General features: G+C 47.0%; 1 protein-coding gene across 3 annotated transcripts in view; it reads left to right on the top strand.

The window, feature by feature from the left end:
• Nucleotides 1–26,784, top strand: part of Samd4a (sterile alpha motif domain containing 4A) — a 224,541-nt gene that overhangs the window by 125,193 nt on the left and 72,564 nt on the right. For all 3 annotated transcript variants that reach the window (XM_057786802.1, XM_057786800.1, XM_057786801.1), the window contains one exon: nt 17,464–17,982. In XM_057786802.1, the coding sequence (XP_057642785.1) occupies nt 17,464–17,982 (519 nt within the window). The remainder of the gene's footprint in view (nt 1–17,463; nt 17,983–26,784) is intronic.

Here is a 26,784-nt window from a genome sequence, read left to right as displayed (position 1 = left end):
TTTTTGTCTCTTGGTGTTTTTCCATGGGGCTCTTGGCTAACCAGAAGAAGAAGGTGGCCGGGTGGGGCTGGGTAAGGGCGGCTCAATCTGCCTGGAGCAAGGTTTGAGTTGGCGACTCCGAGGCAAGCATTATGAATGTGAAAATAAGAAAACGGATGCTTTATTTTGCTTTAAAGGAGGAACCGAAGCCAAGTCAAATCGAGAGCTCTAATTTGGGAATAGTGTTATTACAGGTCATTGGGAGTTGGGTACACGCTAAATTGGGAGGCCAGTCACATGAGGAGGCAGCAAAAGCAGTCACATGGGGGGGGGGGCAGCCGAGGCTCATTTACAATGAAGTTTTATTTTATTTACTACATGGTTGAAAGAACTTATGGCAGACTCAGAAACCAAGTCACCTTAGTGGTTGTTGATTACTCTAGGTCCTGGCCCATTTGTTATTTTATACACAAGCTGGAACTTCCCGTGTGTGCTTTCTGGGGCTTTATTTAGGACCTGGAACCTGTTCCCTGATGAGTGGAGCAGCCCATGTGCTAAAGGTGATTTGTCTGTTCTCCACATTCATGCCTTATTCCAAAGGCTTGCTTCCTTTTTCTCTGAAGTCCCTAAATATTTTACATATCGGGATAAAGGTATCAAACTCACACACACCGAGAAGAGAGAGGGGGAGGGAGGGAACACACACAGGAGAAACGGGGAGGGAGGGAAGGAGGAAGGGAGACCCACATTACCTTTATATTTCCATTCCCTCATCACTGATGCTGCAAATGCCAGCTTGAATTAAAAAAGAGATAGACCTCGCCCCCACTGTGGCCAGCTCTGAGCAGTCCCTTCCTACTTCCACCTGGTTTAGCTGCGGGAACTAAAGTGCTGATTTTTCTTGAATTAAAGTTGCATTTCCAGATGTCTTAAGCTAGGCCTCATTAGCTGCATTTGAGATAAGACGTTAGAAAGCACAAGACTATCTGGAAGCCGTTAATTGATACCCAGTGCAAACAAGCTGTGGTCATGGTCCTAAATGGAGCGCCTTACTAAGTGTGTGACAGCCCGCTGGAGCCACCACAGCCTGAGGGCCAGCGACGCTTGTGATCAACGTTAGGGACAGAGGGTGTGTGGAAACTTTCTAGAATAGCAGCCTGCTCTCCAGACTGGCACAGACAAGTGAGCGGGGACCGTGACACCGTTAGCGGCAGTGCCAGGGCATTGGCCAATGACCTTAGCAACTTGCCCTGTACCTTGGTTTCCCATGCGGAATAGGGAGGGTAAGTTCAGAAGATGGTTGAGAAGTGGGGTCAGGTCATCAGGTAGACGGGGAGCGTAAAACGTTGTGGGAGTTCACACCACAGCCACCTGTGCTGGAACAAACCTGACTGCTTGCCCCTTCTCAGCACGCCTCTGACGTCACAATACCCAGTGGTCACCCAATAATGATGAGCTATATGCCCAGCAGACACCAGAGGAGGGGAGAAGAGGAGGAGGACAAAGTGGAGAGGGAGGAGATGGAGCAATCCCTTATGTGATCGATCATTCCATCCGCACGCTCAGTTTTCACCTACCATCTGGTTCAAGTGTAATGTTTCCAGCTCCATCTAACCTGGACAGCGTCTGTGTCCTCCCCCTCAAGCGCAGCACGGTATTATGGTCCTCTAATCAAGAGACCTGCGCTCCTCCCACTGTGTGTCTCCTGGTTCATCGGCAGAGCAGTGAGCTAATCCTTCTTCATCGGACGGCTCTCCGGAGCAGCTGTTTAGAGGTAAAATGTTCTGGCTGCCGTGGCTTCCTACAGACCCATCACCACCCTCCTCCTGGGAGCAAGGCTGTACCCTGCGGACTATGTAGAGGCGGGAGGGTGGGAGTCTGTGGTTAAAAAAAAATACGACAGCACTGACATTTGAGCCTCGTTATGTTTGTGGGCCACCCCAGGCTGGGTCACACTTTACTGTACAGCGCCCTAAAATCCAGACAGGTGTGGTCCTAGTTTCCCTGTCCATCCTTAGAAGGACATTGTACCCTTTTCGCTGGACAGATTGCGATGAGTGGAAAAACAGAGAGGCCAGCCCTGTCTTAGAAATAGTTTAGCCGGGCGGTGGTGGCGTACGCCTTTTATCCCAGCACTCGGAAGGCAGAGGCAGGCGAATCTCTGGGAGTTCGAGGCCAGCCTGGTCTACAAGAGCTAGTTCTGGGATGGGCACCAAAACTACAGAGAAACCCTGTCTCGAAAAACCAAAAAAAAAAAAAAAAAAAAAAAAGAGAGAGAGAGAAATAGTTTAGCATTTTGATAACTTGCTTATTGTTTTAAACTCATGACTTCTAAAAAAAAAAAAAAAAGGCCACATCATTCTTGAAGCCATTGCTCTGATCTCTTCTCCTGGCCAAAATAAAATAAAAATCACCTTTTTTTAGCCGGCCTCACATTTGCCTTTCTTGGGAATTTTAGCGCTAGAATGGAGAGCTATGCTTTTCTTGACCCCCGCCAGTGGTTTGCAAACATGAGCCGTGGTCTCAGCTATCTGCAAGGCTAGTCAAACAGGGTCCTCCTTCCACAGCTGGGGCAGGATGCGGAGGTAGGTTCCTAACAAGTCCCCAGATGTGCAGCCTTCGGCAGCTGGGGTGGGATATGGAGGTAGGTTCCTAACAAGTCCCCTATGGTAATTCAATTGACTGTTCAGTCAGTTACAAAAATTAAATAGCTCGTGCTCAGGCATTAGGTCACTAGAAGAGGACTTACTTACATAAAGAACATCTGTAAAGCCCTAGATTCGGCCCCCAACACTGCAAATAGGAGGGGGGTGAAAAGATTTGGTAGTTCAGGCATCTCATCAGTGAAGAGACTGCATTTTCTAAAGAGGAAATAACTGAAGTACATTGTGTTCCTACAGCTTAGTAGGAATTCAAGTCCAGACAACACTATACTTTGGGGTCCTTCTTTTTATGGCCCACCCCATATCCCCCCAAGAATTAGAATAGCCAGTCATCTTCAATGGTTCTTGGGAATGAACGTCTCAAAAGGTGCTCCTGGAGTGTAGTTTGTAAAACCAGGGTCCTGGATGCAGTCCCCAGCAGACTCACCCGTGTCACCTGCAGTTCTGTGTGAGTAGGGGCAGGACCCATCCATGGTCTGGAGATCTGTTTGCCGTGTGGCTGAAAGGTGCTTGGGGCACATTGATAGGGAAAGGCTGGTCCTGTTTGCTGGGCCCCCACGCCGTTGCCAATTCTGCCTTGGTTTCTACTGTTGATTCTTAGCCTTGCCGTGGGGCCGGGGTCCTGAGAAGGGACAGGCTGTCGTCATCAGCTATCACAGGAAAGCTTATGCATCTCTTTCAACCTGCCCAGTCCAGTGAGACTGCATGGTTGCCCAGGGGAGGGAGCAGCAGAACAGCAGGAAGTAATGTCCTCACTCTCATGAAACAGAGGATGGCGAGAGAGAATCATTTGGCCAGGTCAGTCATGGAGCTCAGATATATGATGACTACCATGGGAAAATGAGGTGAGATTCTGGAGCAGAATCTTCTCCTGATACCATGGATGATGGCAGGGGCGAAAGTGGAAGGGAGGAAATCTGGATTTATACAAGGAACATCTCCAGCAGAGAGAATCTAATGTCAAAAATGGATTTAAACAGCTGAAGGCCGTCTCTACTAGAACAGTGACAAGAGACCCAGGTCTGGTGGGTTGTGCTTCTTGCCAAGAAATGCTGGATGCTACTGGAGATCTTCTAGAGAGCTGAAGATCTTTCGGCAGAAAGAGACAGCCTTTTACAGCCACGCCCTTGGTTCCCAATGTGGAAGCCTCTCAGAGTGGCTCTCGACTCCTGTGGTCTGATTCTCTCCAAATGATCTGCATTATAGTCACTTCTGTGGTTCTAGCATGTTCTCTCAGCTCTCTCCCAACCTCATCGAAAGGGACAGGTTCTAGTGACTGAGACTGAAGACAGGTGTCAGGTTGACAGGTACATCCATCTCTAAAGGTAGCGATGTAAAAGGTCCGTTAAAACAAAGCGACGCCCTGCTGCTGTCATCCTTGGCTCGGGACCAGTGAGGTTAGAGCCTTGCATTATCTTTCTCCTCGCTGGGCCCTGTCCCCAGCACTTGGGGTAAGGGTGAGGGCCAGTAGGAGAGTTTCTAAACCCTGGACAAAGGAGTGCACCACTGCTCCTAGCTTCCGCCATAGCGTTTAGATTTGTCTCCTGGAAGGAGCCTCTCCCATTCAGATCGACCCTCTCCATCTTCGCCCCGGTGAGTGAGTCTGTTGGTTCTGGACTGTTGAAAGTGGGTAGACAAAGCTCGATGAAGTCTGGACCTTGCTGCCTGGGCCTGCTTTTCTCCACACCTCTTCTTTCTCATTCCCCATGACTTCCCCTCCCCTTGTTTTGGTGTCTTCATTTCTTGCAGAATGTAGACAGCATCCTTAAATTCAGGATGCACGAGTCACAGACCTTCTGCCTTTGGCCTCAGTTTTGACTGCAGTTTCTCACCAAGTTAGCTAAGGCGAGGGTTCCTCACCTCGTCAATCTGAAGAGCTCTGCTCCAGCTGTTGACTTACAGCTCCACTTGGCTCTGTGCCCAAAGAGAAAGGCCCACAGCCTTTCCAATCTTCACCTTTCCTAGTGTCCTTGCTGCTCTCGGCCCCCAGGACTTCAGCTTTTAGAGGTGGTTCCCCTTCTTAAAAAAAAATAAAATTCTGGAACTTGAGTCTGAATATGTCAGCAAACCTACTAACCTGGGTGAGTCTGCGGCACAAGTAACAGGTGACAGTGACTGGCCCTTCTCTGCTTCCCTGTGTGTTCATTCCCAGAGTACCAGCTTGGGAATGCACCAGAAGGGAGGTGAGGCGTGCCTCTCACTCCCTCTACAGGGCTGTCTGTGGAGCATAAATGGGTGTGCTCCACGACGGCCTCTACTCTTGTGGCTGACCAGGACTTTCCCAGTGAGTGCACAGTTAATTTGTGACAGAGATTCCGATACTCCATCTGATAAAGTTGTTCCTTTCTTCTTCGTAGTATGACTTATATGTCGACGTACTTCAGATTTAACGCCTACATGCATAATACATAAAGCTCACAATCAACAGCTTCAATATGCTTATTTGGGGGACTAGCAATGTGTTTTCCTTGGTGACAGCATCTATATAGTTAGACACCGTAGCATAGGCTCATACATTCACTCTTACACATTGGGATCACAGCAATTCAGATGGGGCATTTTGTCTGTTGTTAAACAACTCCGTTTGGTTTAGAAAGTGTGGGACCCAGTGAAGTGATAGTCTGGGTTCATTTTAGGAAGCAGGTCCCCAGTGTCAGGGTGGAACATGCTGACTGCAATGTCCCCACACTTCCTAAGGTTAATCCCTGTAGTGAGAATTAGCTATTGTCCAGGTCGACCCGCGTGATTAAGAGTGAAATATCAGGGCTCTTTTAAGAACTGCTAGGTCCTCCAAGATGCTGTCCCAGCTACTCCTCGCTGGATGGTACCAAGCACTCAGGTCTTTGTGCACTTTAAGGTCTCTTACATTGTAGTGGACATCGCAGAGTCTGGACACCCCAGGCTTCTGTCAGAATTCTCCTTTCTTGCGCTTCCCATGTAGTACTCTAAGCATGCCTTTTTTTTTTTTTTTTTTTTTTAAATAAGGGCAGCACAAGATTCGCTATTTTAAAGCCTCAGGGCATCACTTTATGGTATGGGGGTTTGATGGGGATGGGTGAAGATCGATGAGGGCAGAAACTCAAGTCTTTACCGAACGTGCAGCCTCCCGTAGCTCTGTGAATGGCGCTTACAAAATTGCTTGCTGTGGTTGTCAAGAGGAAGGGAATGGTGTTTCCATCTGCAATTTCCATGTGTTTAAGAGACCCATTCCTAGGAAGGTTTATTAAAACTATCGCCATCCAGACATAAAACAATCTTGACACAATGCCATTGGGATTGCTTTTCTTTCCTTCTTCAACAGATATTTACAAAGAGTTATGTTAAATAAGTTTAATTCTGCTATCTCAGGCTCTCGAATCTTTTCTTGTGAGGAGTACTTTAATTGGTGTTGGTGACAATCAGGGAAAGCACCAAGGACTGCTTTGTTCTCTGGCAGAATTTTCCACCCTAAACAGAATGTTAAGAAGGGGGTGCAGTGCTGGGCGATGGTGGCGCATGCCTTTAATCCCAACACTCGGGAGGCAGAGGCAGGCGGATCTCTGTGAGTTCGAGACCAGCCTGGTCTACAGAGCTAGTTCCAGGACAGGCTCCAAAGCCACAGAGAAACCCTGTCTCAAAAAACCAAAAAAAAAAAAAAAAAAAAAAAAAAAGAGAAGGGGGTGCAGTAAAGACCTGGAAATTGAATCGTTTTGTTTTCTTTTATATGTCATTCTTATTTGACTTGAAAGCTAAAACCAATCAGCATACTGCAATATAATTGTGTCTACTAGTAGAAAGAAATTTCTAGAAAATAACATTTTGAGTAAAAACTTCAAGTCAGACTGGAGAAATGGCTTGGCACTTGTTGCTCTTGCAGAGGATTTGGGTTGAGGTTCCTCTACCCACATGATGTCTTTCTTGCAACCCTTCTAATTCTGGTCCCATGGGATCTGACACTCTCTTCTGACCTCTGTGGGCACCAGGCACATATGTTGTACATGTGCATTTGAGCAAAACACTCAGACGCGTAAATAAATTTTAAAAAACCTCACAATCTAAAATATTACCAGACAAACATCAGAAATAATCTCCAGCTATTAAGATGTGGTTAAGAAGGAAATGTGAAGACACAGGCGGAAGTGAGTCCATCACGACCCCCACAGAGCTAGCATTCCAGCCGAGAGGGGCAGAAGTCAGATAGAAACATCCAGGAGGCCACACAGGGCTAAGCTCTGTGAGAAGTAAAGCAGAGCCAGGGATCGGGGAGAAGAGGGCGAGATGGAGAGGTGGACAAAGTCAGTGTGAACAAGAGATTTCTTTGCACAAAAGTGAGCTGATAGAGGCTCCATGTGGGTCAGGCAGAAAGAGTTCAAGGAAAACACCAAGTACCAAGTTCCGAGGGAGGTGTGTGTCTGCTGTGTTGCAGGATTCCCAGGGAGGTGTGTGTCTGCTGTGTTACAGGGTTCCCAGGGAGGTGTGTGTCTGCTGTGTTACAGGGTTCCCAGGGAGGTGTGTGTCTGCCATGTTACAGGATTCCCAGGGAGGCGTGTGTCTGCCGTGTTACAGGGTTCCCAGGGAGGAGTGTGGCTGCCGTGTTACAGGGTTCCGAGGGAGAAATGTGTCTGCCGTGTTACAGGGTTCCAAGGGAGGAGTGTGGCTGCCGTGTTACAGGGTTCCCAGGGAAGTGTGTGCGTGTGCTGTGTTAAGGGAACCAGGATGGAATAAATGCAAAGACAGAAGCAGGGTGGGACTGAATTATAAGCCAAGGAGGACTCCGGCTTCTATTCGTGATGAGATTGTGTGTTGACCCGTTTTCTACTGCCCTAGCAAAGTACCAGAGACTGGGTACCTTACAGGGAAAGGAGGCTTATTTAGCTCACAGATTTGGAAGCTAAAAGTCTAAGAACAGACCAAGTTCAGCCCAGTGGGTTGAGCCCCTCGTGAGAACTTGAGGTGAATGGCACCACAGTGGGGAGGATCCATGTGGAGGAGAATCCTTGGCGAGACAAAAAGCCAGAAAGTCAGGGGACAAGGCGCGCTCTTTTACAATCCACTGTCATGGGGCCTAAGAAGGTTCCCACAAGAACTACGTCAGTTCCTTCTGGGGATACTCTGCTATCTAATTAGATTATGACATGGCCCTACTCTCTAAAAGTCACACCACTTCTGGGCTACCACATCATACCCGTGTGGTATGAGACCCTCTGGGCCAACTTCAAGCCAGACCCAAATCCTAGCAGATGGGTAGCCTTGGGAACCTCTACTCTGGAGAGTTAACTGGAGAGTGACCTATCAACTAATCTTAAAAGATCATTATTGCAAAATGACGGTTATGATTCATATCACCAAATTTGCTGATAGTGTGGGATGGCAAAGTATGTTCAGATTCTGGTTATATTGTGATTATGCTAACATTAGACCAATGATAACAGATCTGGAAAGAGGGGGGAGAGAGCAGCAATCAGGAATATTGGAGAGGAGAGGAGGGGAGGGGAGGGGAGGGGAGGGGAGGGGAGGAGAGGAGAGGAGGATGAGGGGACGAGGGGAGGAGGAGGAGAGGAGAGAGAGAGAGAGAGAGAGAGAGAGAGAGAGAGAGAGAGAGAGAGAAAGAGAGGAGAGAGGAGAGAGAGAGGAGAGAGAGAGAGAGAGAGAGAGAGAGAGAGAGAGGAGAGAGGAGAGAGGAGAGAGAGAGGAGAGAGAGAGAGAGAGAGAGAGTAGCTTTGGAACCCCGTGAATGGAGCTGTGGAGGGTACAGTCGAATCTGTATGTCTAGAGGTCAAGGGATACATCTGGACTAAAAACACAAATGTGGGGGTTTCCTACATATTCACAGGCCAGAGGTCAGAAGCCAGGCAGGTGGCTGGGGAAGCTGGCTTGTTTATCACCCTCTCTGGAAATGGGTGCCTCACCTACAAAAGTCAAAAATAGCCAGTAGGTGTCAGAAACCGAGAGAGAATCACAACCCTAACTCGAGTTCTTGACTCCACATCAGGATGAGTTCCCAGCTGACCTTGGGTCCTTTGAGAGCACAGGAAGCTTCTTGGAGCATCCAGCTGTGCCGAGGCCGGCTGGAAAGTCTTACGGATGGGAGGTCCTTGTTGAAGAGACCCTGCCCTCCCGACCACTCTTCAGCGGTGACTGCGCCATTGCAGATATTCCTGATTGTTGCTCTTTGAGCTTGACCAGGTGCCTGTGAGTGACCAGTGTCTGGTGGCCTCCTGTTTGTAGAAAAGGCTGTCATGTTTCATGGCTTTTCTGGGGAGTTGAAGGAGCAGAAGGATTTTTAAGTGGCATTCTTTGAGGCTTTCTTGTGTGTAGACAATGAAGTACGGCCACATCCACCTGCCATTTCCTCACCCCGACTCACTCAGAGTTCCACCACCCCACTTCATGTCCTCTTAGAAAAAGAAATCCACTAAGTGTGCTTGCGCAGATCTATGGGGTCATCTATTACATGCAGCACTGGGAGCCTACCCTACCGGGAACCACACTTCCGAAGATGAACTGATTCTCCCTCTCCCAGCAATTATTAACTACAGATAAGTCCTCCTTTAAGGTGGAGTCTCATGATCTCCTCCCCATGTCTGCTGTCTTCATCGTGTGCAGGGAAGCCTGATGCTGCCAGCAGTGTCCTGTCCAGAGGCAGGTCCTCACAGCGCTCCTCCCCAGCTCCCAGCTCTTCCACGAGATCCTGAGCCTTGGCAGACATTGTTTGTTTGGTTTTTATGAGTTATCATGAAGCCCTTCGTATTAGTTTTTGTTTTTGTTTTGTTTTGTTTTGAGACAGGGTTTCTCTGTAGCTTTGGAATCTGTCCTGGAACTAGCTCTTGTAGACCAGGCTGGCCCTGAACTCACAGAGATCCGCCTGCCTCTGCCCCCGAGTGCTGGGATTAAAGGCTCGCACCACCACTGCCCGGCTGACCTTTGTGTTAGTTAACCATTGCTGTGTACACAAGTAGTCCTGGGGGCTGGGGAGATGCCTCGGTAGTCAAGAGCATTTGTTGACTGTCCAAAGGACTGAGGTCCCATTCCCAGCACCCACATAATGTTTTACAGCCATCCACAATTCCAGTTCCAGGGAATCAGATAATCTCTTCCCATCTCCGAGGGCACCAGACAGGCGGTGCACAGACATACACACTAGTGAAACATATATGTAAAACAAATAATTGTTATAAAAAAATACCCCACCCCCAAATTAATGGCTTAACATAGTAATAGCCTAGTTGGGTAGTTCAGATTCGAAGTCTCTGACCACATCACTGTCGTGACATTTACTGGGGCTGTGAGAGTCCTCTCAAGGTGACTCGTTGACATACTGCCTAGCCTGTTCTGACTCTTAACCTAAGGCCCAAGTTCTCCTCCCCTGGAGATGGCTGAGCAATCTTCATAGTTGGTGTCCGCTGGCTTCCCCCACAGCAAGGGAACAAAGAAAGCAAGGCAGAAACTGCAACCCTTCTCATCCAGACACCTCCGCCCCCCGTTAGTCACACAGACGGGTGCCAGTGTGGGAGAGTGCACAGGGTGTGAATGCCAGGAGGAGGGGACCAGTGGGCACCCTTGACAACTGAGAGTGAGGCTCCGTGGCATCGGATCCTCCATACGAGGCGCCGCTCTTACAACAGGGCCTTGGTGATTCTGGATAATTCAGATCTCCCATGATAAACTGATGTATCAGCACAGTTTGAAGACCTCCCCCTCCACACCATTACCCAGATACTCTCCCAGCTCAAGAGGATACTTGGGGAGACAAGAGACAACAGTAGGTGCCAACGTGGGAGGCTCCCCACTGGCCTGCTGCACTTGCCATTTCTATCCTGATTTTTGGGGTGCCCTGTGTCAGCGCACGTCCCCATCAAATGCTTAAGAACTAACGTCAGAAGCCTCTTGTTCCTGGTATGTCCAGGATCAAGTTTGTGACATAAATTCTAGCCAGGAGTTTTTAGCCATAAAAACCCAGTAGTGTCATTGCTGTGTAGCACATCCATTTAGCCAGTTCTTCATGCGAGTGTGCACTTAATTCCCAGCCGTTTCTCGCATGAACAAATGGTCTAAATGCACTTGCGAGAAAGCCTCTTTATGGTGAGCGTTATTAAACTGAAAACAAGGGTATAATAAAATAGCAATTTAAGGGTAATTTACTAACAGTTGCAGCCTTTTAAACACTGACATACGATTGTGTGGTGATAAGATCGAACTTGTCACTCTAAGAATCATGGGAAAGCGTCCCGATCCTCTGGTCTTTAACGAGAACTCTCTCAATTTCTCCTTTCCTCTTATGTCACTGGAGTAAACACTACAAGCCATGAACTTTTCCCCGCATTAAATACCCATCACACCTCAGAGAAAGTGCTCAGAGGATAGAAATTGAGTTGCATCATGAAAACTCATGGATTTTGGACTGTAGCTTCCCGAGTTGTTTCCTGTAGGTGCTGATGTGGGGGTGAGTCAGGGAGAGACTGAGTCTCAGAGGTGATCAAACACTGGATAATGGTGAGGGTTCCTGGTTCTTCCCCAAGAAGGGAGAATCTGTTGAGTACCAACCTCAGCACAGATTCTCAACTCTCCGGAAAGGACAGGGTCAGAGCAAAGAAGGCCAGTGGGCATCCGGCAGGATTTGACCAACATGCCCCAAGCCTCCTCATGTAGGATCTGGCTTCTGTTTGATGGCAGACATGTTCACTCTGGTAGCATTTTTATAGATGCTCATGCTGCGAGACCGCCTTGTGCTGTCTAGAACTCAGGGAGGTAGACCCTGAATGCTGGCTTGGTAATTTGACTTGGGGAACCGTCACTGATGAGATTTAAGGAAAATCCAGACAATCAGTACACATTCTCCTGGAGGCAGACCACCACAGGAAACCAAATTATAATCAGAGACCACTTGCTAAGTTGCCATGAAAAATCTCCATCCCCTAATGTGACGTAGTTCAAGTCCCCATGATCAGCTCATTCTTTCCCTGAAGGCATGCTAGGAGCTAACTCGCATTCTGTCATTGCTGGTGAGTGGAAAATTCAGGTGAAGGAGTTGAGGGGGCATGTAGTAGCAGCAAGCCAGTGTCTGTCTCAGAGTCGGGACAGGGATGTCAGAGGGACCTCACATTCAAAGCAACAAGGCTAAAGCTTCTTGCTCCTTAGAGACACTTGGATATACATTGGTTATTTTGGGCCATCAAACAAATGACTCAAAGCTGGTCGCTTAGAACAACGTATACATAATCACACACTGTTTCTGCGGCTCGAGAAATGTGAAGCTGTAGCTCAGGGGCCTCAGAACGCTATCTGGAGCTCTGTTCATGTGAAGACTAACAAGACTGCGATCACCTTTGCAAGGGCTTTACATGGCTAGGCCTTGGGGGTGGAGATTGCCAGAAGGCCTCTGTGCTAGCTAATCTTATGTCAACCTGACACAAACTAGAGTCATCAGAGAGGAGGGAACCTCACTTGAGAAAATGCCCCCACAGGGTGGTGGTGGCGCACACCTTTCATCCCAGCACTCAGGAGGCAGAGGCAGGCGAATCACTGAGTTTGAGTCCAGCCTGGTCTACAGAGCAAGTTCCAGGATGGCCAGGACTACACAGAGAAACCCTGTATTGAAAAATCAATCCAAACCAAACAACACAAAAAATCCAGGAGAAAATGCTTCTGTAAGATCCAACTGTGGTTAAGGGTATTTTCTTAATTCATGATTGATGGGGGAGGGCCCAGTTTTTAATCCCAGCATTTGGGAGGCAGAGCCTAGCAGATCTCTGAGTTCAAGGCTACCCTAGTCGACAGCCAAGGTTACACAGAGAAACCCTGTCTCAAGTAAGCAAATAAACAAGCGAGCAAACAAGCCAGCTTCTAAGCAGCTCCTCTCCAAGGCCCCCATCAGGTTCCTGCCTTGTGGGTGTTCCTGTCCTGACTTCCTTAAATGATCAGTGTTTGGCAGTGGAAACCAAATAAACCCTTTCCCTCCTCCTCAAGTTGCTTCTGGTCATGGTCTTTCATCATAGCAACAGTAACCCTAACTAAGACATCCTTGGGGGTACTGAAACCGCACATTGCCATCTCCATCTACTGCAAGGCGACTCGCTAACCCCCCCACCTCAAGAAAGAGAATGGGGTTCCCTTCCAAAGACCAGTGTCAAAAAAAATCAGGAGCATCCTAAAGCCACAAAAAACTGTCCTCTCCCTTGTCTCTGCAGCTCCTTTTCCTATGTTTGCACAGCCGCGTCACTATAGCTACGTATTTATACACAGTTAATATAATGCCTCCAGCACAGATACTGAAATAACTAGCTTACGGACATTCTAGTGTGATAACCATCTGTATCGTAAGCTAATTTGTCTACTCCCTTCTGCCTCTTCACTAGACAGGGGACCGATGACAACTTAGTTGTTCTGCCTTCATCAGTAAAATAAAGTTAGCTAGAAGATCTGCCACCCCGCCCCCTCTGGCTAAGCTCCTTGAGAGGATTCAATGAGTAATTAAATGCACAGGGCTTACAAGAGAGCCTGGCCCACAGAAACCACTCAATACTGTTAGCTGTCAGCTTGACGGCTATAGCAATAGAAGTTTGAGCCAGTAGGTGTGGTTAGCCTCAGAAAGCTGCCTAAGAGCCGAATTCCTGATAGGAAGAGTGTGTGTGTGTGGGGGGGGGTAAGCAAAACCCACCATTGTCTTCCTGGCCACACCACAGCCTCAAACCACTGGAGAGAGATTCCAGAGAACAGTGCTAGTTCAGCCCTAGAAGGGACCAGGGCCGGAGACCTCATTTCCTTCCCTTCTGTGCTGTGTCTCCTCCCTCCGAGTCCCGGGTTAATCCCTGGCAGACAGTGCTTACTGGAGATAGATAACGTCTTTCGCTTGCACTTTGAGTCCTGTTTATGTTTTATTTTTGTTCCTGATTTTTTTTTTTAAGATTGACCTTTTGTGGGAGGGCAGAATATTAAAACAGGGAAGTGGTTTAGGAGGAAGTTAGGAAGTTCTTCAGCCTCATTTTTTTTTTATTAAAAGTTGTTCTCAAATTTAATTTTCAGTGTATGTGTGCACCTTGCCTGCCCTGCTCACTGTTGGCTTATGGCCCCTCTGTTCTTCCCCTAGGGCTTTCCGTTTCCTCCCTGTGACTCTTGAGAGTCTGGGAGAGACTGACTAGCTTTCTTCTCCTAAATCTTGGCATCATATAAAGCACCCCAGGCTCAAGGCTCATGCCTATCATTCCAGCACTTGAGAGGCTGGGGCAGGAGGATTTCTGTGAGCTAGAGGCCAGGATGAACCACAAAATGAGACATGGTCTCAAAACAAATAACAAAAATACTGCAAACTTCAACAAAAACCAGGAAATGGTGCCTAGTCTTTGCTGACAAAGTACGGGTAGGATGGGAGTAAGAAGAAGAAGAGCTTTATTCCCCTTCCAGGCCCCTTTGAAAGAGGTTCCGCCTAGTGGGGCAGGGAAGTTCTTGTATCTGTGGCAGTTAGCTAACAGAAGAGTTAGGAAGGACCTCCTGAGGTCATCTCCCTCTGCCTCCCTCCATCCGGATCTCTGGCCTATGCTGTCCACACCAACTGAGCATGAAAACAAGGCTCACTCAAGTGGGGTTGTTGTTGGTGATAGCACATGTCTGGGATTTCAAAGATTTAACTCATATCAGAAGACGGTCAATGTCTCCCCAGTGATCTGTACTGATGACGTGTTGAAATGATATTTTAGGGTTGTGTTAAATCCAATAGCATGTTGTTCTTCTATAATTTAAGTACTGCAAAGTTCCAAGTGCTAGATGTGGCTGCTATCTTACTATGAAACTGTGTGGTATACTCTCCCAGTCCTGATAGGATTCAGTTGCATCTCCCCCACAGAGATTCTAGAACCTTCCACCATGACTCCCCTATACCTTTCATAATTCTGGCTACCTATTTCTTCTCTGTAGTCTCCCTTGGTCTGTCTTCAGGTTGGTGGCTTCTGCCTCGCACGGCTACTCTTCAGCATCATAGGAAACCCCACAGGAAGAGAGTCCAAGAGCAGTTCGTATTGTTAGAAGGGCAGAGACTTCATTCTCTTCCCTCATCCTTCTGTCTTTTTTCCAAGTTGGTGATGCTTTTAACGGTTTCCTTTGTGTCTTCCCTGGTTTCTCTGTTTAAAAACCTAAATCTCCAAAGCCACTTCCCTCATCACTCCGACTGGTGGGTCTGACTGTTGCAGAGAAAGGGGAGGGAACAATAAAGGAGGCGGAAACTGTTGGTGCCACCCATGACTGATTGATGATGCAGCCGAGGCTCCAAAAGGTTAAGCAATGTAACAAAATCCCACAGCAAATTAAGTCTGGGATTAACTCCCATGCCTGACTCCAAAGACCATGCTCCTCCATTAGACACCATGCCTGCCATGTTGATTGGTTGGTTAGTTTTCTGTTACTGGAACACAACACCCAAGAGGAAATGCACTCAAGAAGAGGAAAAGCTGATTATGACTCTCAGTTTGGAAGATTCCAGTCCATGATGGTTGGTGAAGGAAACTGTCCCTCATGACAGCCAAGAAGCAAAAAGAGAGGAGGTTGAGGTGGGGTTCTATTATCAACTTCAGGGTCATACCCCAAAGTGACCAGTAAAGCTCCCAGTAGACTCCTTGGGAATATCCCAACTGGGGACTAAGTCTTTTGTTTTGTTTTGTTTTTCGAGACAGGGTTACTCTGTGGCTTTGGAGCCTGTCCTGGAACTAGCTCTGTAGACCAGGCTGGTCTCGAACTCACAGAGATCCGCCTGCCTCCGCCTCCCGAGTGCTGGGATTAAAGGCGTGTGCCACCACTGCCCGGCCAGGGGGGACTAAGTCTTTAACATAGGACCTTCAGGGGACTCTAGATGAAGTCACAACACTGAGATGTTTTCTTTGAAATGATTGTGACAAGACTCATGAGTTTGCAGCTTATAATTAACTCCTTTCAGCCTGAAGACACTGTGTGAAAGCCAGTGGGGATGCCCAGCTCTGTGGATGACTGTCCTCCAAAACAAGCAGTCAGCAAGCATCCTTTGTCATTTGAATGAGGCTGGGATGGGAAGCAGCAAAGACCAGTTTTTCACATGCGGGAACCTTGAGGAAACCGTTTTATGAAGCAAGGCGTTCATTGGGATAACTGGGCAGGGTGGTTCATGTCTGCTGTCCCAGCACAGAGAAGGCTATGGTTGACAGTCACCATGAGTTTGACCCGAGTGAGAGACCTTCTCTCAAAAAACAAAAAGACAATCGCTGAGGTCCCTAGAATAACCGGGTTCTTGGGGATAGAAAATGGCATGGTGGCTTCCAAAGGCTAGGAAAAGGAGTGGGAGATTTTCTATCTGGAAAGTAACGAAGGTCTCCAGAGAGATTTCATATCATTGTGCTGTCCTTAACGACACTGAACTGTGCGTTTAAAATGCTTACTAGGATGCGTATTTTGTCACAGCAAGAACAAAGAGATCTTGGCTCTGGCAGGATAGCTTAGCTAGTAAAGTGCTTGCTTGTAAGTATGAGGACCCAAGTTCAATCCCAGGAACCCAGATAAAAAATGCCAAATGTAGCAATGCATGCTTGTAATTCTGGCCCCAGCAAGACAGAGATAGAAGAATCCCTGGCGCTCACTGGCCAGCCAGCCTAGCCTAGCTGTTGATCTCTGGGAACATCTTGTCCCAAAGGATGTAGATGATGTTCCTTAGGATAACATCCAATGTTGTCCCCGTCCTCCACATAAGCATGCACGTGCATACATGTGCTGCCCTCGTGCAACCATACCAATATAATTTTTAAATTAAAAAATCCCACAAACATCTTTTATGAAGATAAATAATTTACTGGTGTGAAGGTGTCCCTGGAGCTGAGCTGGGCTCCTTTGCTCTATTTTCTTATAAAAGCTGCAGCTGGCAGAGCTAAGGTTGGACACGGGTGTTGGGTCCTTTTCTCCTGACGTTCTTCTATGTAGGAAGTCGAACCAGCTTCATCCACGTCCCTTCTCCAGCACTTGAGATACCCTCCACAGACACTTGGAGGGGGGAGGCTGCTTCACTCTGCAGATTCCTTCAAATTTGTTTAGCCTGGCCCTTGTCTATCTAAGGCTGTGCCTGGTCTTGTCTAAGAAGGAAGACACAGCTGCCAATTCTTTTTGGTTGGACCAAACTAGCTGTCATTTCTTTGGAGATAAGAGTGAGAATTAGAGACCCCAAAACATTTAAGAATTGATTTGTTGACTTTTTAAACTTTTTTGAAAAATGGAGATTATATTAATTTTTATTTTATGTATATGTGCTTGCCTATATGTGTGTCTGTGCACAGTCTATGTGGAGAGTGCCCGAGGAAGCCAGAAGAGGATGTCAGATGCTCTGGGACTGGAGTAACTGACAGCTGTGAGCCACCTTGTGTGTGCTGGAAATTGAACCCAGGACCTCTTGAAAAGAAGTCAAGTGCTCTCAACCACTGAGCCACCTCTCCAGTCCCAATAATTTAGTTTTTTGAGACAAAGTCTCATGAAGTTCATGCTGCCTAAATAGTAGTGGATAATCTTGAACTGATCCTTCTGCCTCTGCCTTCCAAGTACAAGGATTACAGGTGTTCACCGCTACACCCGGTGCAAAGAATCAAGCGTGGGGCCTGTGAGGGCTAGGACGCATTCTACTTTCTACACGCTCTGAGAATGTTTGAACTATATCTCATTGAAGTCCCTGGCCCCTGAAAACCTTAAGACAGTTATCTAGTCCCATACACAGGCAGTCAGTCTTGAGGACATTTAGGCACAGTGTCTCAGCTGAGACTCTAAACCACAGAAATTTACAGTGTGGTGTTTAGTGTGATTGTGGGTGTATTTGCTTATGTGTCCTGTGTACTTTCCCTTTCAGGAATCATTAACCAATGGCAACAGGAATCTAAGGATAAAGTGATTTCCCTTCTGTTAACTCACCTGCCTTTGCTGAAGCCAGGAAACCTCGACGCAAAAGTAGAGTATATGAAACTGCTGCCTAAGATCCTGGCGCATTCTATCGAACACAACCAGCACATTGAGGAGAGCAGACAGCTGCTGTCCTATGCTTTGATCCACCCGGCCACTTCCTTAGAAGACCGAAGTGCTCTCGCCATGTGGCTAAATCATTTGGAGGACCGTACATCGACCAGCTTTGGCAGCCAGAACCGAGGCCGCTCGGACTCTGTGGATTACGGACAGACGCACTACTATCACCAAAGACAGAACTCAGACGACAGGCTCAATGGGTGGCAGAACTCTCGGGATTCTGGGATTTGCATCAGCGCCTCCAACTGGCAGGACAAAAGCCTGGGCTGTGAGAATGGCCACCTGCCCCTCTACTCTTCGTCATCCGTCCCCACCACAATCAACACGATTGGAACCAGCACAAGTACGAGTAAGTCCTCTGGAACCCCTTTAGTGCATTCTGGTTTGGTGACTTGCTGTGTGTGGCACGTCCTGCTGACATGGTCTGCTCTGAGCACCCTGTAACCCTGGGAGGGGAGGGCTAGTGGCAGCCGGCTGCGGGAGAGGACTCTTTGGACCCGGAATCTGTTACTCTTTCGCTTTGGAAAGATGAAAATTCTGGGCAGGTTAAAATGATGGATGTTCCAAATTTGGGGTTTAGACAGAGCAAAAATAAAGAAATGAGAGAAGAGAGAGTCCGTGGTGAAAGAAGGAAACCGTTCTGTTTCCACAAATAAAAATGCCTTTCTCCCTGGGACTCGGGGCTCTGCAGAGACATTGAGTTACTGTGTGCTTCTCTGAAACTGATGTTAACCCATGGTTGACCAGCCAGCCTCATGGCTTTGTGCATTGTCTCCTCCTCTTCCTCCTTCTGCTCCTACTCTCCCTTCTTCCCCGTCTCCTCCTCCTCCTTTCCTTATATATGTTTCTCTTTTAAAAATCACTGGAACGTCTCTTGCCCTTGCATTTTCTGGCTGAGCCCTCAGTTGATGGGTGGTCCCCGAGCAGGTCTGCTGACGAAAATGCTGCTCTGTGCTGTGGCCTGGCCTTCCTCTCAGTCTAACATGTTAGAAAAGGAAGCTCAGGAGATGCTTTGTGAGAAGGGAGAGCTGATGACGGTCTCGCCTCTCTTGACCACTCTATAGTGGGCACGAGGGCTGGGAGTCCTTTCTATGGTGTCCTGCTTAGGCCAAGCGAGGTGGCCAACCTCCACTCATGCCTGTATACAGTGGTTCCGTGGGAGGGTGACTGCCACCAAACAGCACTCCTTGGTGCTGATTTGCCCATAGCTGTCTGTTGCGGCACTCCCAAGATAACTCTCAACTTCCTTGGAGGAAAAGTTTTGCACTTGAACCCAAATGTGCTTGTCAACATCCAGAAAAACCCTCTATGAAAAGAGGTGCTGAGAATGTAGCTCAGTGATACAGTGCTTGCCCAGCATGCCTGAGGCATGGACTCAGTCCGCCACACCACAAACAGATGGAAGAAGATAAGGGAGGCTTTAAAAGGAGCAGCAATGCCTTGGCCGCTACTTGAGTCTTTTGGCTGTTAGAACTCTTTAAATGGTGTTCTCAAATAATTAGAAATGTCAAAGTATAGCTATGTTAGTCCAAATAGCACATTGCTAGAATAATCAACACTGAAGGTGGTGCACTCCCTTGGGCACAATGTAAGGTTTGTTTCTTTCTTTTTTTTTTTTTTTACATTTATCTCTTAGTACCTTGGAAAATTGTGAGTTATGGGAGAGTATTGCATTGTTGACACATGATGTTAGAGTCTGCAGCAGTTAGCATCCTTCACAGAGTCATAATCCATCAAGAACGTTTATTAGCCTCTGTGTAACAGAGTGATGACTGGTACCTCTTAGCCTGGGTTTCCTGGGTGAGTGGCGGGATCCAGTTATGATCACAGAAGTACTTAGTAACTGAGGAGATGAAGGTTCTGAGCAGTCCGCCATCTTCTCTGTGCATGCTCTTTGTCATTCACCCCGAATTTAGTCTAGGATCATTGCACATGTCATACTGCGGGTGATTTACTCAGCATCAGGTTTTGACAGTATTGCACTTTGAACATGCTTATCAGATTGTAGTCAGCCACCACTCACTTGAGCAGTGACTGCCCAGCCCAATGGAGAAGGTTAAGGATGGTTCCCATGGTTGTCTTGCCCTTCTGTACTTGAGTTGCAAAGGACTGGAGGTTTCACCATGCAACTATCTAGAAGACAAGAGGAGTTTAGAGCATCAGCAGAAGCTATGAAGGATCTCAGATCTCCCTTCTAGAACATTCCCTTCCAGAACTTAAGCCACACCAGCTTTGAATTTCAGAGATTACTACCCTGCATGGCCATGGTAGTTCAGTTATGTTTCTCAGAACTGCAAGCTTTTGAGTCATTAGTTTAGTCATGAGTCTATAAAATATACACCAAGTCCTTAGAGACAGCCTGAAAAAGTAGAAAGCTGGTGGACTTGAATGCCATTACCCTCCATGGTCTAAAACTAAACCTGCAGCTTGCTAACTTCAACTTGGTCGGGTTATTAACTCCTTGGAACAAAGCTCCCTCTTGCAAAATGAGAGCATTCCTGATGCTTAACCTCTTGGTCTGTAGGAACCATGTCCTGGCCATGGTAGCAGGGAGCACAGCACATAGCAGGTGTGCACTAGATGGGAGCACAGCACATAGTAGGTGTACACTAGACGGGAGCACAGCACATAGTAGGTGTGCACTAGACGGGAGTACAGCACATAGCAGGTGTGCACTAGACAGGAGTACAGCACATAGCAGGTGTGCACTAGATGGGAGCATAGCACATAGCAGGTATGCACTAGATAACTACTTCGAAGAACCTGCTGAGCATGGACAGGAGCTAACTGCTAACGGTGATGTCCAGAGTCTGTACCCTGTTTTCAGTTCTGAGTGCACTGGACAGAAAACATCTTTCCCTAACTCTAGGATCATACACAGTACAGGTGCTCATTGACTCAAATGGCCTTTGTTCCAATAAATCCATTAAAAGCTACAAATGTCATAAGCCAAGACATCTTTGACAAACCTAGCCTGCTTAGCACTATAACTGGTCCTGTCTCAGATATGTTCAGAATAATTACATTAATCTAATCTACGCTGGACAGCATCACCTAAAACAAGGTGTTTTGTTTTTTTATTTATTGTGTATCAGAAAGTGAAAATGGAATGTCTATGTATATATGCTTTTACACAGTCTCAACCATTGGAAGCCAGGGGGCTGTGAACATACTGTGACTTTGGCTACTCCACCACAGGAGAAAGTGGATATAGTTTCCCGCTATACTGGAGAGCTGCTTTTCTTCTTTCAAAGTGGGCAAAGGTAGCTGCTCAAAAGAACATGAATTTAAGAATTTAAATTGATTGCTACTTCCTATTTTCAAATTATCAGCCACGTTAGTGGTAGTCAGTGTGAAGTAACTCACTGTACAGCCACATACTTACAGTTTTGTTAATTTTTTAAAAAGATGTATGCTTTTGTTTTATGTTTGAGTATTTTTCCTGCAAGTAAATCTGTGTACTGTGTGCATGCTTGGTAACCACGGAGGCCAGAAAATGACATCAGGTGCCCTGGAACTGGAGCTACAGATGGTTCTGACCAACTATGTGGGTGATGGGAATCGAACTCAGAATGTTTGGAAGAGCAACAAGCACTCTTCTCAATGAGACATCTCTCCTGTTCTCTTAACTTTAACCTAGTTTCAGTTCAGTGACTAATTTTGTATCCCTTGGGTCATTATACTTTCCAAAATGTGGCTTTGAGGCTTCTTCCCTATATAGGTTCCCAATCCTCGTACAGACAGTTTCTGTCTGTCCAGTGCTGAAATCCAGGGGAAGCAGAAGCAGAAGGCATTGCCCCTGCGTGGCGGGGAGAGAGAGGCTGTATCAATCAGTGTCATAACTGACAATTAAAGGCTGCTTTCTGTCTGAATTAGTGCTCAGACACATTCCAGAGTTATATAAAAACAAAGTGTCAGATGATCCGCAGAGGCTGCTCCAGGGTCTGTAGGGCCAGTGTTACTGGAATGGTTGGCTGTCGTGGCCTATTTTGTGTAGCTATAACAGAATACCATGGCCTGGGTAAGTTATACACCAGAAAAGTTTGTTAGCCTTTAGGGTTCTGGAGGATGGAAAGACAAAGGTAGAGGTGCCATTTCTCGTGAGCATCTTCGATTGCATCATTACAGGGCGGATGGCATCGCCTGGTGAGAGGAATGGCTGTGAGCGTGAAAGCAGGACTGAACTCACTTTTGTAACAAAATAACACTAGTTCATTCATAGTGGCAGAGCCACATGACCTTATTAATTCTCCAAGGTCCCACTTCTCAAGCCTGTTGCTTTGGGGTCGGTTTTCCAGCTCATGAACGCTGGGAAGCACATTCAGACCGCAGTAGGCTGTCTGCTGAAAGGGCTATGAATGCTTGGCATGGAAAGATTCCTGTGATCTGGGGGCGTGGAGGGCATCAAGCTTTAGCAGAGGAGATAGGGAGGAAAACTGGAGGAGGGCTCAGGGAGGAATGTCCACTCTGAGCAGAGGGATGGAGTTGTGGGTGCGCAGGCAGGATGGAAGAGAGTGGAGAAACAGGCAGTCGTGAAGGGAAGGGGTGGAGGGCAGTGAAAGCAGGGTGGAGGAAGGGCTGTCAGCTCTGCTCAAGAGGCTGAACAGAGCGTGGGCAGGGCTGTCACCTCTAAGCAAACCAATGGGCAACAAACACTGGGCACAAAGTCAGTGAGTTTTAAAGCCTGTGCTGTGAAATCATAGGAGCACCATTAGGACGAGAGAAGGAACAAAGAGGCAGGAAAATTCTGGGTGGTTATAGCTGACTGAGAGGAATGTACACTAGTCCAGCCACTGTGGAAACCAGTGTGGAAGATTCTCAGAAAACCAGAGATGGGGGATGGAGAGATGCCTCAGCAGCCATGAGCTTGCTGCTCTTGTAGAAGCCGGAGTTTGGTTCCCAGAACCCACATTGAGCAGCTCACAGCTTCCAGTATCTCCAGCTTCAGGGAGTCCAACTCCCTCTTCTGACCTCTGTGGCTTTGCATTCACATGCACATACTAACACACAGACGTACATACTAACACACAGAGTACATACTAACACAGAGATGTACATACTAACACAAGACATACATACTAACACACAGACGTACATACTAACACATAGAGATACACAGATATACATACTAACACACAGACCTAAATACTAACACACAGACCTACATACTAACACACAGGGCCGGGCGATGGTGGCGCACGCCTTTAATCCCAGCACTTGGGAGGCAGAGGCAGGCGGATCTCTGTGAGTTCAAGACCAGCCTGGTCTACAGAGCTAGTTCCAGGACAGGCTCCAAAGCCACAGAGAAACCCTGTCTCGAAAAACCAAAAAAAAAAAAAAAAAAAAAAAAAAAAAAAAAAAAAACCCAAAAACAAAAATAACACACAGAGATACATAATTTAAAATCCTAATTAAACAAACCTAACAATTGATATTTCATGCATTACAGCTAAACCACTCCTGAATGTTATAGCACTAGTTACAGAAGCTAAATTATAGAACTAACAGGTGTCCAAAAGCAAAATAATGGATAAGGAAAATGCGTAGCTACACACAAGGAAACTTTCCTCCATCACTCACTTACACACACACACACAAACACACACATACACACATCATAGTTATATATAAAATCATAGTTATCTATGGATAGGAAAGGTGTCTAGAAGAGGGGGAGGGGACTAACAGGAGGGTAGAAGGGGGAGGAAAGAGAGGGTAAAAAAGCATACGGGGAGTGTGTTCAAAATACATTTTAAAAAGTTAAAGAAAGCAATTGTTCCTAGGTGAAATTATTAGATTAGGATTCATTGTTGGCTGGACAAACAGTATTGATGACTCGTTTGCTCATTCATGTAGACAATGTTTTTTGAAAGTCCTGTAGGGCTAGGCTGCTTGAGGCATCTTGAACTCATCAGTGCATAAGACCCCCTTGACATCGCTTGTGGGGCAATCTAGTATGTATAAATTCGAGTATAAAAGTAAGCCATATGGTCCATTAGAACTTGGTAAATCATATGGAGAGTCAAGCGAGGAAACCTAGGTCCAGGTGCAAGGTGGCTAGGGATGAAGTTAGCTGGTCAGGGCAAGCCTTGCTGGCGTGTGATGTGGGTGCAGGAAATAGAAGCATTACAGCCCCCAAAGCTAGGGTAAAGATTTCTAGAATAATGCCCAATTTAGTCAGAGACAAACAAGAAGGCTGTTGCCTAGAGGGGAGTGTGATAGATAGTAGCGAGATTGTTGGACAGGGAGCACTATTGAGGTCACTGTTGTGACAAAGACTTCCACTTTAGCTCTCACCAAAGCAGGAAACCACTGGGGTTCTTTTGACAGGTGAGGGGCGTGGTCCAGCTCACATTCTAAAGGAATTCATTGGCTGCCGTGTCTATGGACAGACTGTACCAGGGCAAAGACAGATTCAGAAAGACCGTTTTGGAGGCTGATATCATCCAGGCAAGAGACCGTGATGGCTGGAAGCAGGATAGCCACATTAGATGGATGAAAAGCAGACAAAACATCAGCCAGCTCACCTGCTTTAAAATTCTTGTCTCATGATTTCTCTCTCATTCAGTTTTGCAATTAGTAAAGGGGATGCAAGAGAGGACAGCAATGTAACTCGCGGGGTGCAGGGTGGGGTGGGGTACCTGCGCCACTCCTGGAAGGATGGCGGTACTTCCAGCTGACATGGGTAAGTCTGAACTGGTCAAGTGGAGGAGATCTGGAAGAACTCAGTGTCATAGCTGGTGTGCTTGGCCTGGATGATGGAGAATCGGATGCTGAGGAGGTGGTAGGATGTGTTAAATATGTAATTTGGGAAGGAGGCATAGTGACTGGGTAGCATTTAAAGCAATAAGACTAAATGATGGGGCTGGAGAGATGGCTCAGCAGTTAAGAGCATTGCCTGCTCTTCCAAAGGTCCTGAGTTCAATTCCCAGCAACCACATGGTATCTCACAACCATCTGTAATGGGGTCTGGTGCCCTCTTCTGGCCTGCAGGCATACACACAGACAGAATATTGTATACATAATAAATAAATATTTTTTTTTTAAAAAGACTAAATGATAATATGGGGTGGAGACAACCAAGGACTCACAGCCTGGGCTGTTGAACCTGGAGGCCAGAGGAATGAAGGCAAAGTCACAAATCAATCTAATGGGAGCTACCTGGTTAGAGAAGATGAAAGCCTTATGAGGCCAATGAAGGAAACACTAGAGAGAGAGAGAGAGAGAGAGAGAGAGAGAGAGAGAGAGAGAGAGAGAGAGAGAGGAGAGAGAGAGAAGGATGAGCTGAGTGAGGTGTATTGACAGGACTAGGAATTAGCCATCATCTACTGATCAAGGAAGGATAATAGAGATAAATCAAGAGCTCTTGGCATATGACGAATATTGAAGGTTGAGTCAGTGATTTCAAAGAGGCAGATGATGAACTAGACCCAAGCTTGCTTGATTTAGATTGGATGTTGTCTTCTAGACAATGTTGTAACATAGAGATGGAGAAAAATGTTATTTGTTGGAGATTTAAAAATAGATGGAAGAGCCACTCAGTGTTTTTTAAAGGAAAATAATAGGATAAGACCAAAAATAGTAGCCCCAGACTAAGTCCTATTCCACCTGTCTTCACCTGTTCAGTGACAGATGCTGAACCAAATGAGATGTCACCTGTTGTAGCCTAAGACAAGCCACCATGTTCCCTTCTGTTAGTCTGTTCAGCCTGATGACTAAGAATGTTAGCCGGGTGTTGGTGGCGCACACCTTTAATCCCAGCACTCAGGAGGCAGAGGCAGGCGGATCTCTAAGTTGGAGGTCAGCCTGGTCTACAGAGCGAACACTAGGACAGCCAGAACTACACAGAAACTCGGTCAAAAAATAAAAACAAACCAAAACAAAAAAAGAACGTACAGGTTATTTTACTGGGAGTGGATGTGAGCAGCAAAGTACAAAGTACCGGGCATCACAACCTTGCACGGTTTGGTTAACTTTCTTTTGACTGCCAAGGGAGAGCAAGACGAAGGAGCAGCGCACCTGTTGCTTCTTATCTGTAGTCTGTGGTGAACAGGGAAGCCACGCCAGGGAAGGCTGAGCATTTCCTAGCTTAGGTGCGTCTACCCTCCTACAGTGGGGGTCAGTGTCACCTCAGCTGCACCAGACTATTTGTCTGGCAGTTTTCTACTCTTTGCTGGTCAGTTTAGACCTGGTTTTAAACAAAACAAGCAGCTAGGAGTGCCATGAAATCATTTCTAGTCAATTGCAGTAGTCCTTGGTTCTTGTTGGTGGGAGGCGACGGCTGGGCACTGAACCTAAGGCTCCATGCCAGCAATATGCCTTGTATGTAACCTCACACCTGGCTCTGGTTTACTTCTGAGACAGGGTTCTCCTAGGTTGCCCAGGCTGTACCTTTTGTGATGCTCCTGCCTCAGCCTGGGATTACAAGCACTGGTCGACTGTCCTACCTTGTAATTGCTTGTTTGGGACATGATGGTGTTTGTTTTTGTTTGTTTTGAGACAGGGTCTCACCATTTAGCTCTGACTGGCTTGAAGCTTACTGTGTATATCAGGCTGATCCTGAACTCAGAAAGATGCCTAGGTCTGCCTCCCTAGTGCTGGGATCAAAGGTATGCGATACCACTCTTTATTCTGGCATTCTTTACATCTGGATACACATGCCGGTCTTGCTAACCCAGCATAAACTGGGAAGTCTGCACACCACAGTGACCCCAGTAGCCCCATTTGGTTACCCCCGCCCCAGATTCACAGTCTGGTTTAAATTGTTAGGGTTTGTCTTAATTCGTGTTTTTCTGGTTGGTAGAAAGGACACGTTGGAAAAAAAAATGGCAGCCCTCCCCCACACATACATAAGTACATTGGTGCTAACACTCAGTGGCCTAGCATTTACTATTTAAAACACCTTGCACAAATACTAATTTATTTAGTCCTCCAAACTCCATGACATGGACATGTTTGCTATGTGCATTTGACAGAGAAGGGAACTGCCACAAAGAGGTTAAGTAACTTGATGGAGAGCACAGAGTGCCTTAGCTAGGATTTCAGCCCAGGAGGGGAGGTCCCAGGAACTCTCTTAGCTTGAGGCTCGTGCCTCTCCCTTCTACCCCTATCTTCAGCAGTCAACTGAATCACCAGTAACAATGGCTAGATT

Source organism: Chionomys nivalis, chromosome 12, assembly GCF_950005125.1.
Source record: "Chionomys nivalis chromosome 12, mChiNiv1.1, whole genome shotgun sequence".
Classification (NCBI taxonomy): domain Eukaryota; kingdom Metazoa; phylum Chordata; class Mammalia; order Rodentia; family Cricetidae; genus Chionomys; species Chionomys nivalis.
Note: the sequence above shows the minus strand (reverse complement) of the source record. Positions and strands in the feature narration are given on the sequence as shown.